Source organism: Mugil cephalus, chromosome 14, assembly GCF_022458985.1.
Source record: "Mugil cephalus isolate CIBA_MC_2020 chromosome 14, CIBA_Mcephalus_1.1, whole genome shotgun sequence".
Taxonomy (NCBI): Eukaryota; Metazoa; Chordata; class Actinopteri; order Mugiliformes; family Mugilidae; genus Mugil; species Mugil cephalus.
In genome coordinates, this window is record NC_061783.1 from 7,355,626 (window position 1) to 7,369,918 (window position 14,293).

Consider the following 14,293-nt stretch of genomic DNA (forward strand, 5'->3'; position numbering starts at 1 on the left):
ACATTCCACCACCGTACCGTCCGTCCGACCGCCGGCCGGCCTCGCACGAGAGCCACGCCGTCACCGCGGTTCAGTCCTGACGCCAGCCCTGAATACTCGCATTACACACACACACACTCGCACACACGCCATGTGTGCGCACCACATAAACAAAACGCGCGGAAGAAGCGCGCGCGCGCTCGCACGCACACACACACGAGGAGAGGGAGCGCATGAGACTGGCTTGAGAGCACACTCGCACACTCGCTCAAATAAACAATATGCACTTTGCGGAACACACACATTTTTGGACCGCAGACCACAGACATTGCATCCTGAAGTAGATCAAAGCGTTCCCCAGCAGTAAACACACACAAGACTCTTCTCTGCTCTCTCATCCCCCAGGAGCACTCTTGGTGAAGCACGGCACAATTATTCTGATCTTCTTGAGAAACAACTCGTCGCAACTGCCGTTCATCAGCGCTCAGGGGTTTGCCTGGGCCGCCCCGTACGTGCTGGCCGGCTCTCGGTGATTCACACTGTTTTCCCCCCCTGTCCTTTTAAACCCTCGCAGTCCCTCTCATCTCCATTTAACCCTGTCTCCTGCCTCCCTCCCCAGCCTGTTATTGAGCGTCTACGCCGAATCAGTCACTCGACCACAGACCTTCAGATCTCTGTCTTTGTTTTCCCCTTTCCCAGTCTCCCTCCATCCCTCCCTTCTCGCCCGCTTCTTTTCTGTCTGTCCATTGTTGAGGAGACAGTGGCGCAGACAAGCAGGGAGAGAAGATATCCGCTGGTGTACCACAAGATTGGAGAGAAAGAATGGCAGAGAGACAGCAGAGGAGAGGAAGATACACTGACTGATATGAGGGTAAAGTTAATTACAGGGCGCTGCCAATTAGAGGGCAAAGTGATGGGTCTGTTTGCCTCGCCGCGGCATCCCAAAAACATCACCATCTCCCACCATGTTTATCCTCCGCGGCCACAAGACCACAGCTCCCATCAGCCATCGCTGGAGACAGCTCAGACACCGAGGGGGTTACGGCTGGGGAACACGCAGGCGGTGTTTGCAGACACGGCTAATGGGGAATAAACGGGGAATTCTTTTGCAACCATTCCTTTCGCATTTGCATCGATGGCAGATGACATCGCCGCAGTTGCGCGCTCGCATTTACTCGCGCCGGTCGAGGGATAAAAACAGAGATAAACACGGTGAAAGTCAAAGGCACTTTATAGAGGTTTTTTTTCTCTTTTTTTTTTTTTTCGTCAAACATTCGTCAGAAAAGATGGAAGCGTATAAATGTGTCGGGAAAACAAAAGAAGAAGCATCACAGTTCAGTGACCGGTACAAATACTTGATACGTGGCTCTGTTGGACACTTCTCTGTGTGTGTTTGTCAAGCAAAATCATGTACATGGATTTATTCAAACATATTCCTTCACATTCCTTCATCATCCCATTATATATGATTGTGATAATCTGAATCTTCACCCATCGTCTGATATGGCTTTTAGAATCCCTCACACGCAGAGACAATCATCAGCGCTCAATACTTCTTTACCCAAAGGCATCATGTTTGCTACACGGTGAACATGGGAGGTCCACGGCCACTGCACAGAGTCCATTTTGCAAAGCAAAAAAAAATAAAAAATTGGAGCCGCCCCTCAGAAAGCTCCGATCTCAGTCCCCCATCCCTGGGCCGCCTTCGCCGATCCGCTCAAGCCCCTTCGCTGGACTGTGGGAGACCCCAGAGGTGCAAAGGGCCTGAAAGACACTTGCAGAGGGGCAGAAGATGATGAAGTAGAAGAGGAGGAGGAGGAGGAGGAGGAGGTAGAAGGGGAGGAAGAGGAATGGGAGGGGAGAGGTAGAGGCGAGGCCCTGGTGGTGCTGTGAGGGGACGGCTGGGTCGGTCTGGAGGGGGCCAGGGCCGGGGACGCTGTCAGGGAAGGCACCCTGTGGACGGCGGCCAAAGCCGTCGGCGCGAGGAGCGGCGGCGCGCCCTGCTGGCACCCGGCCAGAGGTGCGAGGCGGAGGGAGGCATGCGACGGGTAGCTCCCCAGCAGAGCCAGGTCCCTTCGCCCGCTGGGGAAAGGAGGAGAAGAGGAGGCCGGCGAGGCGGGGGAGATCTGAGGGAAGGACGCCCACGCCCAAGGAGGGAAGGGGAGGGTGGAGGCCGGGGGCGTCTGCAGGAGAAGGGGGTCGAGCTCGCTCGCACAGTGGGAGAGGTGGGAGACGAGGCGAGCTCCGATCGGGTCCGGGGACTCGCCCTCAAGTGAGCTGAGGTATCGGACCACCTCTCCAACACACTCCCTGAACCCCAGGGTCCTGTAGTCGACTGCCAGAGCCCTCGCATCAAAGTATCCTGAGAGAGAACAGCAGAGTTTAGTCATGCACTGAGTAAAGTTAACGGAATGCAATCGGTCATAAAAAAAAATAGAAGGACATTAAATCACTATTTGTCAGATTCTTTTTAACTCCTTTTTCCTTGTCACCTTTTCCTCCCATGGCATGCAGCAGTTTGAGATGGTCCACTGTCATCTGCAGAATCTCTGCTTTCTCCAACTTGGAAGAACCCTTTAAGCAAAATTCACATTTTATTCAGAAGCATGATTCTCATTCTTAATTTTTTTTTTGTATTCAAATATCCACAGGGATCCTAATTAACTCTCTCCACACATAAGCCGGTACCTGTTTCTCAAAAGCGCTTGGCACCAGCCTCCGGAGCTCTGACAAGCTGTGGTTGATCCGGTCCCTGCGCCTCTTCTCTATGATCTACAAAACAAGAGGAGCAGAGGGACGTTCAGCGCCAACCAAAGAGACAGGACTAAACTGATTAAGATCCAAAGCCGTAATCCACTCACTCCTCGTCTCTTCTTTCGGGCCAGGATCTGTGAGGCGCTGCCTGGAGACATGGACCCCGTGACTGGACTGCACCATGGAGATAGAGTAACAGAAACAGGGGAGAGATGGGGAGGGTTGGCACAGGGAGAAGACATGGTAACTTTGATTCGCCTGCATATTGTTATTATTACCCTTCTTAATATGACACAGAGGCAGGATGGCACATCAGCCCCCTTCAATCTAATTTGTTGTTTGGGCACAGAACAGCAGAGGGGTGCCCGGGAGAGGGGGGGGAAGATGAGATTGTTTTTGGTTTAATGCGTTTCTGGACATTAGGCCCAGTGAAATGACATGCTGTTCTCCTTTCCATGTGAGCGAAAGCACTTTTAGAAAGATGATTATATAGCCCCGGGGCTACGCTTTCGCTCGCATAGGGCTCCAACATGCTGCATAGGGCCCGAGCGGCTCCCAGTGCAGTCACTCAATGTGGATTGTGTTTGTTTGTGAGCTCTCATCTTACAGGCCTGAAAGAGGCTGACAGCTTGAAGTTCCCTTCAAACTGCCCCACAAGAGAATTATTGCGTTTCTATTAGATTTTAACATGAGGGCTGCCAGTTTAGCTGTGTGTTTTTGTTTAGGTTTATGTTTGATGGTGCTGACTTGAAAAGGCACCACTGTCTTCTGTTTGCATGTCACATGGCAATTTCATTTATCAAAACCGTCTTTAGTGTTGCTGGCTCGCTGAGTGTCTGTGATGTAACCGGCGCTGGCGTGGACGTGTTTTTGTAAACTGTAGATGCACAAATACACTTTAATGAATGCTCCCTTTAATCCAGATGTCCGTGTAATGCAAGCCAAAGAATCTGACTAATTCACCTAAAAAGCAAAAAAAAAAAAAAAAAACACAACAAAAACGGAATAACGACTTTTAAACAGAGTCAGGGTAATTTTACTGTTTATCAGCCGTTTTCCACAACACTGAGTCAAGTTACTTGTAATGGGCTGCAGTTAAATAACATTTGCGATGAAAGGCTAAAGGTTTTCTCTCTTTTTGCATATTGGAGTCAGTTCGTGTTTTGCACTACGCCGTTGCTTTCCAAGCTTGTTTTATTTTTTTTTTTTTTTTTTTTTTGCACTGGTCAACATGCATGTTGATATTCAACAAAAACACAAACCCCTAACACTATTCTTTTAACCCTAACCCTTAACATAATAAACCTGAAACGATAAATCAGCCTATAAAATATCTATATCTCTGACCACGAGTTAAGTGGCTCAAATAAAGCAAAAAAAAAAAAAAAAAGTTTTTAAATCCTGCAATCAGCCTGTGTGCGTTAAATGTCCTTGGATAAATTCCGCTGAATATGTTTGATGAGGTGTGTGCTTTTTTCCTGCTTTAGTGTTAATTTGACGGACCGATTTTTCACTTTTTGCACATTGATGTGACATCAGATAAAAAAAAACAAAAAACGATATCGCTACTTTTAAAAGAAAAAATAACAAGTACAAAACTTTCTATAAAAGATCTGAAAGGTGTTTTTCTTATTTATTAAATGTCTTTCTTGTTACGGGTTAATTTCTCTTATTTATTAAATAAGGAAATCCTGCTTGTGACTCCAGCCCGTCGCCTTGCTTCAGACCTCAGAGGCCTAATGAACGTTTCACTGCTTTATACTTACTGGGATGCATGCACAAACTAGTAAAAAGCAAAAGTGAACCCACTATGTGTTTAGACACAGACTAAATTGCGGCCTGAAACTCAGTAAACACGTCAATTTAAAACTAACTGCAAAGTTTAGGGGATGTTTTTTTGTTTAGTTTAGTCTATATATATATATATACATGACACACACACACATTAAAATCTTTGATGTGAACTCAGACAGCTTTAAATGACACAAATCCCCAAATTCTCCTTATTACTTTAAACGCCACATCAGCTTCTTGGCCCCTCAGACCTGACACTTTTCCCGCCGTCTTAAAACCAGATTTGCGTCTCTCTGCTACATGCGGCTGCGTAGCCTCCCGTGTAAACAGTGATTCGGAGGGCGTGTGTTACAGTCGGTCTCAGGTGCGGCTGCTCGGATGCTCACCAGTAGCTGTCTTCTTGTCCCACGTCAATGAACTCGTCCGTGTCCGAGTCCGGGGAGCTGTAGTCGTGAGGTCTCTTCATTTCTCTGCCCCCTTCCTCTCTGGCTGGACTGATGATGATGATGATGATGATGATGATGGTGGTGTTGTTGGTGATGATGATGGAGGAGGGATGATGGATGGACGGATGGGTGGATGGGTGATGGGCTGATTGATCTGGGGTGATCCTGCTCTCTGCGGCGCAAAGGCAAACACACTGCGGAGCGTCTCCCTCTGGTCCTGAGAAGCACTCACCCTGCGCGCCCCTCGCTCTCTGTTTCTCGTGCGCTGCGACTTATAAAAGCCCCGTTGTTGTCCTGAGTTACTTCTCGTCACTTGTGTTTGCTCGCTCGTTCCTTCATGTGTCCGTCTCTGAGTCAGCCGCGCCACTTGATCAACCCCCAAGGGCCCATGACAACTAAGGAAACTCACAAGTCGCTTTAGTCTTTTACTCTGTCACTGGCATCCAATCGTAGTCACTCTCGCTCTCTCTCTGTCTGTTACTTCTCTCTTGGCTCGCTCTCTCTGTCACAGCCACCCAATGACAAAATAGCACTTTGGCAAATGGGGCAGGGTTGCCAGTTTCGGCTCCCCCGCCTCCTCTCTCCTATGTCTCTCCTCCCTCCCTTTAATCTGCTCTTCCCTGGCTTGTCACCCTCCTCCCCTCCTCCCTCCACACACACACACACACACACTGGCCCCATCTTTCCACCCCTTTGCTCAGTCATCCTCAGTCAATTAGCCTCCAATCTCCTTTCCTTCCTCTCTTCCTCCCTTCCTTCCTCTCTTCCTTCTTTCCATCCTCCTTTCTTTCTGCTCCTTTAATTATGCCGCACAATGGCAGCGGAGGAGGACGGAGAGAAGGAGCGAGGTGAGAGGTGTGGGAATTATGAAGTGCGCGAGCACTCCGTGATTTTTTTTTTTTTTTTTTTTTTTTTTTTGCAGGGGGGGCTTTGGTCGGGATGATGCGCCAAGCCTCGCTCTCACACAGGTGGCTGGATGAATGAGACCACTGAGCTGCTTTGTGTGTGATTGAGAGAAACTGATAAAGGGTAAACAATTGCGGTGATAAAAATGTTAAAAAAGGAGTCAATGTTTAGCTGCGCAGTTGGTGAAAAATCCCCGAACTACCCATGTTTTGATGTTTTGGCATAAAATCAGAGACTTTAAAAACTTTTTTTTTTTTTTTTTCACAAACATTAGCTCATAACTCAGGCTTTTTAACAGCCTAAAGTAAACTTGTATCGGAATTAGATAAATTAAATGTACTGATTGACCAATCATGCAACTGCAGAAGAGATATTTAAGCTGACATTATCAAGACATCAAGATCACACCTCAGGCTTTGGCTTCTGAACCTCTTCCAAAATCTTTTTGTGTGTGTGTGTGTGTGTGTGTGTGTGTGTGTGTGTGTGTGTGTGTGTGTGTGTGTTGCCCTGTGTGCAGCCACGAGTGCAGGTACCCGAGGGTCAAGAGGGGGGGATCAGCCCAGTGAGTGTCCGAACATCTGGGCTCTCCGCGGGACAAGATAGCGCTCTCTGCGCGAGGGGCGAGCTCAGACCTCCGAGCGGCTCCTTGCAACACTCGGTGCTTTGGTTCCGCTGCCACCGTGGGAAGATTGCTGGTACAGATTGCCATGGAAACATGAGACCCAGGCGCCGGTTGTTGGGAGCGATGCCTGACTGACCCGGCAGTGTGTGCATATGTGTGTGTGAAAGACGGAGAGAGGCCAAGTGGCATGCCCCCTTCCACACAATGCCCGAGCTGAGTGTGTCTCTTCCTGCCTGGCAGACTGGAAGGGTGTGTTAGTTTAAACATAGCACAATGCATGAGCGCGAGATCCTTTGTGTCTATTCGCCGGGCGGAGGAAAGTGTCTTTTGGCCGCGCAAGTTTTTAATAAGCTCCTAAAGTCGGGCTCAATCCCCTCTGTCTTCGCGCAGGCTTTAATTTTTAGCCTGCTCCGTCGACATCTCGTCACAAACTGTGTGTAAAGTAGTAAACTAACGTAAAACATGTGCGTGTGCGTGTGTTTGTAGGAAGACGAAAAAAAAAAAAAATACCCAAGTGTCAGTAATCAGTGTGACCATCACCGGGGGGCTCGCAGTGTGGTGAATATGAGTCAGGACTGACAGAAAAGAGAAATCCCTTTTTCTCAGCCCCCGCCCCGTCCACATATCCTTTCATTACCAATCATTCCTTAATTCAGATCTGGATCTCATTTCAGCGTCAGAAAACTGAAGAGTGGGGGGGAGAAAGAGCCTGAAAGGAAAGGGACATCTATGAAGTCAGGCCTCAGTCTTCTCTTCTGTTGTTATTTTTATCCACCCCTTTCTCCTTCTCTTCAAAGGTCCTTCTCTTTATCATTTTTTGGAGATGAAATCACTCTGGTTTTCCGACGTGTTGGGGCCTCCCAAAAAGTTCCAGGAGGTTGCGCGGAAAACACGCAAGGAGTGGAAAGCAATTAAGAAGATGAGCGAATAAATAAATACATTAATTATACAAATGGTTTCATGGCGGGGGTGTGTGTGTGTGTGTGTGAAGGGAGGGTGTTGGAGACAAGCATTAGACAGAGAGAGAGAGAGAGAGCTGGCACCGCGTGGCGGGATGGAATTCTGGGAGATTTCTGGCGATCTTGGTCGGCCACTTCAAGTCCTCTCCCCTCCCTTCCCACCAAACCACAACAAGGCAACGTCCCTTATTGAAATTAACAAGCTCATACTTTTACAATTTGCACACACATGCACACATGCGCAACTCAAATATGAATGTGTGAACGCTCAAGGACATACAGTCCACACACACACACACATGCACACACAGACAAAAGGCCACTAAACTGATTCACACAAACACACGCACACACATGCTGCTCCCCTCACGCGAATGTGGACAGTGCTCGCCCACAATTTATAAGGCACAAACACTCAGCTGCAATTATTGCTTCTGATGCATGACTATTGCTATTGTTTGAAAGTCTGTGAGATGGAACCGGCTCAGCGGGACGTGTTGTTTGTTACTTTTCCCCGCGCTCATGTCAAACTGAATCACTGATCAGATGCCGCACGTCTCGCTGCACGGTTGAACTTTGATTATTTGTTCTCTAGCTTTTCAGCGGCAGAAAATCCTCCCAGTACCAAAAAAAAAAAAAAGCTGAAAAGAGACAAATGGAGAAAGCTGTTACACATCAATATATTTATATATATATATATATATATATATAAAAGAAAAAAAAAAAAAACAGCTGTTCCACTGCATTTTGATTTCTCCTGAAAGTGGACATTTAGAACAAACATCATCAATAAAAACGACAGGGGCCGTTTTACGGTACTGCAGGCCACAAGTTTACTAGTTTTCCCTCACTAATGAGTGCAAGGGAGCTTGAAATAAAAGCCTGAAAAAAACGAATTGTTTTTTTTTTTATGTTTTGTATTCCCTATGTAAATCAAAAGAAGAACATGACACTATAAAATATACGACTAAAATAAAAAATAAATGCGTGATATCGAACAAGTTAGAAGACATAAGAAATAAAAATGGAATGAAGCATGTAATCGCTCGGATTCACCAAATTGGCTCATTATAGGCTTATTTTATATAGGCTGCATCAAGAGCAATTTAATCTTTCAGTAAATCTGGAAACTTGAAATGACATCTAGTTTTCACTTTAAAGCAGTTGTCTTCAACGTTTTTCAGGCCAAGGACCCCAATTAAGTAGGGACCCATTACCTACTATATGTGTTCTTTATTAAGCATAGTGCTATTTATAAATATACATCATTATTATCATTTTGCATTCATTATTAAGCTATCTCTTATCCCTGTACTAAAATATGTTGGATTCATGTAAATGTGTATTTAAAGAAATTTAAATTTGCGGGGGAAAATTCAAAAAATATACAAAAAATGTCGATCAACCAAAGAAATTGGTAGTAGTACCTGCGCGTACCCGCGTTGAAGACCCATGCTTTAAAGTAATCATAGAGAACTGATGAGGGAAAAAAATAATGCATCCTAGAAATTGTAAAGTGTGCCTAACCTCAGAAATATGTTTTTTTTTTCAACAGAAATGGTGTTCCAATTTTAACTCCGATAGTGTGCCACCATTCCCTGCTTTGATGGAATGTAAAAACTGGGCAGTGGTGGTGAAATCTGAGCAGATTTATAACGATTAAAAGTCTATTTCATCATTAAAATATGGAGACCGCACCAAATCCTACATCTAAATGAAAATATAAATGGAAGTTGATAAATTGCATCCCAGAAATGATGAAATATCACCAAAATATCATGAAATAACTATAACCCAAATGAAACGTCCCCTGTCTAGAAGCCCCGTGGAGAATTAGTGAAAGGCCAAATGCTGTCAAAGAAACCCTGCATGATGCCCTGCAGCACGCAACTACTAGCGACATACAGTGTAAAGTCAGAATCAGTTGATTTCTCATTGGCCATTATACTAGTCGGCCTGTGACTGACCGCTCAGTCATTGGAATCAAGATTGGATTGGCATGGGAACTGGCACCGGAGGAGCTTGGCACTGTCCAGGCCGGACCCATGAGGGAATTATCTGCCTTTCAGACACATAAGGAATGTCTGGGACCTGTGGGTCTGGATGTCTGGCCGTCTCCACGATTCTCTCGGATTAACCTGGATACACGAGACAACGCCTGAGAACGCTCCAAAAAGTGTTTTCATGACGTGACTGAGCCGATGTGCGGGCGAGAACAAACCCCCGGAGGAGGAAGGCGGCCAGACGCACTCAGCGTATGTCTGGAGCGGTAGCCGCTGCAGCCGCTGCCATTTGAGGAGTCAAGAGGGCAGGAGGGCCGTAGCCATGGGTCATGCTGTCCGTCACAGAGCGAGAGACATAGAGACATAGAGAGAGAGAGAGTCCTCCCTCCTTATCCGGCTCCCCCTATGCAAAGATAAATAAAGAGGCTAAAAGCCGAAGAGAAGGAGCAGAAAGGAGCTTTTGTGGCTTCCGAGTGGGGTCCCTTTCATGGCGGTTCCCACAGCACTGGGCCTGTGATGACATACACCATGTTTCACACACACGCTGATGGGCCCTGTGACTGCGGTGACTTTCGCTGGTGCCGGGCCCCAGACGGGACGGCGAGGCCCCCGAGAGCCACAGGCAGCCATTGTGCTGTCGCCGCGGAAACCAGCCTCTTTATGTCAGACATGTTTTTCTGTTTGTTTTCTTTTTTATGTCTTTAATGTGGGCATGGGGGAATGTTTCCCCCTCTCGACCCCCCCTCCCGCCCCCCCCAAACCCTAACCCCAGCCCACCCCCCAACCCCTTCACTGCTCTGCGTTATTTCCCCCCAATACCCATCTTCCTTCTCCTCCCACCAATCCGTCCACATTTGTTTCTCCTCTTCCTCCCTCGTGTCGCCTCCTCCTCCCCCCCGTTTCCCCCTGGAGATCGTCATTTGTAAGGCTCTTTGCTTAGACAGCCCATATCTTTTTCATGGTGTTGTGGCCTCCCTCTGGCTCAGCTCTTTTTTATCTATACTTCATGAGGTTTTGGCACAAACTGGCACTTTCTTCTTCCTGCGCTGGAAAAACAAAAAACAAAAAGCAAACAAAACACAATGCACACAACCCTAAAACAACAAAACCTAAAGAATTCCGCCTTTCCCACGCTAAGCCAATTTTCCTCACAAGATTAAACAAACTAACCAATAACGAAATGAAAGGAAATTGGAAGGAGGGGAGGGGAGGGGGGACGAAAAAAAGAAGAAGAAGAAAAAAAAGAATCTGGTTATGATTTGGGTCTCAGAGGATGATGCCCCAAAGTCCTCCAATGTGAAAAACAAACCTGAAAAAGCCGACTGTTACTATTTTTAAGCGCTGCAAGAATGCTGTTCAGAGCCATGACTCAAAGGCACGTTGGCCGTGGTCCGTAATCAGTTCATTCTGACTGCTCCTCTGCCACATCACACGCAGGACGCAATCTTTTATGAGCCACAGAGAAAGACGAGGAGGTAAAAAAGAAAGGAAAAAAAGAAGAAACGGGGGGGAAAGTGAAAAATGAAAGAGTTCAAGGCTAATCCGCTGTGCCCCCCTTTCAGCCATGCATGCGACGGGTTAGGGCTGGGGGGGGGGTGGTGGGTTAAGACTCGGCTAATATTAGCCACTGTAAAACTGCTTTATACCCAAGCGTTTTTTTGACTTGGAAGCCGACTATCATTCAAGTTTATGGGGGAGACTAATTTTTATTGCGCGGAGTCACGTGGCGCTTAATTCCTTTATTAGCTTTCTATTTCTGTTAGTGTGTAACATGCCATTCTAAACTATACGAGGGCGCGTTCAAAACAGAAAAAAAAAGAAAAAAGAAACACACGCAGCTGCTCAGAGATTGTGCGTAGATTTAGAGAAATCGGAATCAAGGTTGGTTCAGTTGAGCTCTTGTCATAAACCCAGTGGTGGAGCGTCACTGCGTTACGCTGCCCCAGACCTCTCTGTGACAGCCCCTCACCTTCCCAAATCCCTCCTATAACTTTACACCTCAGATTACGGCCTTATCGGGGAGGCCTCCCGCCGACACCTCGTTCTGACGGCAGCTCTGAAGAGCGAGCGTAAGCCCCCCAAGAAACCGACATAAAAACTCGCCGCCGCCGCCGCCGTAGCCCCGCTGGGTCATTTTTAGTGTTTCCCGGAAGGGGATTACGGTGAGTGTGCATGAAAAGAAGGGACGGCTTTGATGGAGGAAGGATGTGGGTAATGACGAGCATCATTATCATCTCCCGGGGGAGCTGGCTGCACTTTTATTGGTCTCAGCAGTGGTTTTATTATTAAAATGAAATAAGGGACGCAGTGAACCTGGATTTCTGCCCAAGTTCTTTTAACTGACGTTCAATAAAACCGGCAAAGTGGATCGAGATATCTGATCTTTTAGCTGACACCGCCCTGTCTTGAATAGATATCACAGCTGTTCCCGACCCTTTTTGTCAGACACGCCCACAGCACTGTCAGATGAGCTCAGTGCAACTGTATACTATACATTGTTGGGACATTTTTTCATGCAAATTAGGTTTAGATTTGTGGTACTTGCATTTTGTTGCACTACTTTAGATGAGACATTTGTGTTAGAGTATTTTGACTCCATCCATCATTTTTACCCTTTTAACAGTTCATGCATTTTAAAGGGCTTTTACAGTACTGTGGGACTTACATGCCCTAACCTACGCACGTCTCAATGTGAGAAATTTATACGTGTGTGCTCAACAGTCTGGCTCGCTCTTTTTTGCCATTCTGGTTAATTTGTGTTTCCACTTTCTACTTCACTTTCAATAATGGCGACTGAAACTTTAAAAAAAAAAAAAAAAAAACATTCAGCCAAATTTCGCCAAACACGAGTCGTTACAAATGTCTGTATCTCCAGACCTCCTCTGTTTATTTATTTATGTGTTGATTTAACGGGGACAGTGCACAGCTCCACCAGAGTTAGACACTAGCTCATTTTCACCTGTAGTCTCTGAGCAGTTAATTTTACCAATTCTTTATTGATGGAAAATTAGAAAATTGCGGTGATGGAAAAGATGCCGGAAATACTAAAGCGGAAATACGCAGCTATCAAGCGGACCAATCACAGCTCTTTTTGTCTCTGCCTTGCTGCAGCACATAGTTACATCTCTGGGAAGGTGCACGTCAGTCGCGGCGCTAGGGTCTCCGAAGGATCTACGTAGGGGTCTGTGTTTTCATTGCAGCCTCTGAGTGTAAACCGCCTATTATTCTAAGACATAGGTCCATGGAGGTACTGCGGGGGTGGAGGGGGTTGCAAAATCTTTGGTTGATTAGACATTTTTTTATATATTTTTTTTATTTTCCCCCACAATTTTCCATCAATTTTTTTACTGTACATTAACACGAATCCAACATAAAGGGCGAAAGGGTAAAATCCCAGAGGCATGCTGCAATATTAGCAGAAGAGAAGCTAACAGTGCAGCTCGTTCCCATCAGCCAAATACTGAGGCCAAAGTGGCCTGGTGATTCACTCTCAATGCTAAATTGTCTATGTTTAAAGTTACAACTTGAATCTGTCAGTTATTTCATTTTTCTGTCAGTACACCAGTTACGTATGTTTATGTTCACGGCAGTTGCATGGCCAACCTGCTGTTGCACATGTTTGACATTAGGAAATGAATATTTGAACCTGTGAATATTTGAATAGCTTAATATTGAATGCAACATGATGATAATGACAATGTATATTTATAAATTGCACCAGGCTGAGTTTAATATAGAACACATGTAGTAGGTAGGGGGTCCCTTCTTAATCTCTCGATCAGTTTGGGGTCCTTGGCCTGAAAAACTTTGAAGACCCCTGCTCTAAGAGTCTTTTATCAGCATATTAATTATTCCAGCTTACAGTGTTTCACAGTGCATCTTACATACCAACTCATCCCTGTCATTACCTCGTGTCATTTTTGTGCAATACGCAGTACGTCTCCTACTGGAGGCTTTTTTTTTTTTTTTTTGTTATTCAGGATATTCATCAATACCATTATTTATATTCAACCTACTACGGCCTAATAATATTTTTTACATGTTGAAGTTAAAGTGGCAATCTCAGTGTTATCAGTCAAAGTTGATTTTTTTGCGACACCTGCAGTCGTGTAGTGGTGGAAAAATCAAATTCACTTTTAAAATAGAGTTTGCAGAATTCTGGGGGAAGCAACACAGAATAATGTCGCTGGGAACTAATTGTCCCTTTCCATAATTGCATGAGCAGCTGTGAGCTGTTTTTTTTTGTTTTTTTTTGCAGCACGTGGCGTGATTGTGCGAACAGCCGAGGGCAGTGAAAGGAGTTGGTTACGACGCTTAGAAGTTGTGCAGCCTCCTGCTGCTCCTTCTTCTTCCATTATTCTCTGAAATCAGTCAAACTGAGTCAGAAAATTACCAAAATTACTCTTTTGCTTGTTGTCAACAATAGCACGTCATAACTTCACTGACCAAAAACATTTCCTAAATCTACTTCCTAATGAACGCCAGCTTCTATTATGTGCAGCTGCAGAAGAACCAAATGACCACTTAGCATTAGCAAATCATATCCAAATATCAGTTTATGGAGATTACGTTAGCCGTCACTTAACCCTTTATCGGGCGAGGACCCATATTTGGTAACTTCAACACACATTTGAAACTGTGTCCCCCGTCCCGCTCAGTTTTCACCAAGCGAAAGGTCAAAGCAACATATGTAAGGACAAATGTGGTCTGTAAGGTCCACCTCTGCATGAATGCTGAAAATAACTCCTTTATTAGTGATATTAGTAATATGTACGCATTGTTTACATTTTATTACCTATACTGTTATTCTAGTTTTGTTTTGAAGAATGT

At 45.7% G+C, this 14,293-nt stretch overlaps 1 protein-coding gene across 1 annotated transcript; it reads right to left on the reverse strand.

The window, feature by feature from the left end:
• Positions 1-1,192: 1,192 nt before the first annotated feature.
• On the reverse strand, positions 1,193-5,512 carry heyl (hes related family bHLH transcription factor with YRPW motif like). The gene is made up of 5 exons (XM_047604242.1): positions 4,914-5,512; positions 2,841-2,907; positions 2,668-2,751; positions 2,472-2,553; positions 1,193-2,341 (listed from the first exon to the last, which is right to left on the reverse strand). Exons 1-5 carry the CDS (start codon positions 4,991-4,993, stop codon positions 1,644-1,646), a joined length of 1,011 nt encoding a protein of 336 aa, XP_047460198.1. The 5' UTR covers positions 4,994-5,512; the 3' UTR covers positions 1,193-1,643.
• Between the last annotated feature and the right edge of the window lie 8,781 nt (positions 5,513-14,293).

Excerpts from the sequence above, each read along its gene's own strand:
- heyl (XM_047604242.1), bottom strand. The coding sequence starts at position 4,993 with ATGAAGAGACCTCACGACTACAGCTCCCCGGACTCGGACACGGACGAG. Across the intron at positions 2,908-4,913 it reads GGACAAGAAGACAGCTACTG|TCCAGTCACGGGGTCCATGT; the intron begins GTGAGCATCCGA and ends TCCATGGTGCAG. Across the intron at positions 2,554-2,667 it reads CAAGCGCTTTTGAGAAACAG|GGTTCTTCCAAGTTGGAGAA; the intron begins GTACCGGCTTAT and ends TTTTGCTTAAAG.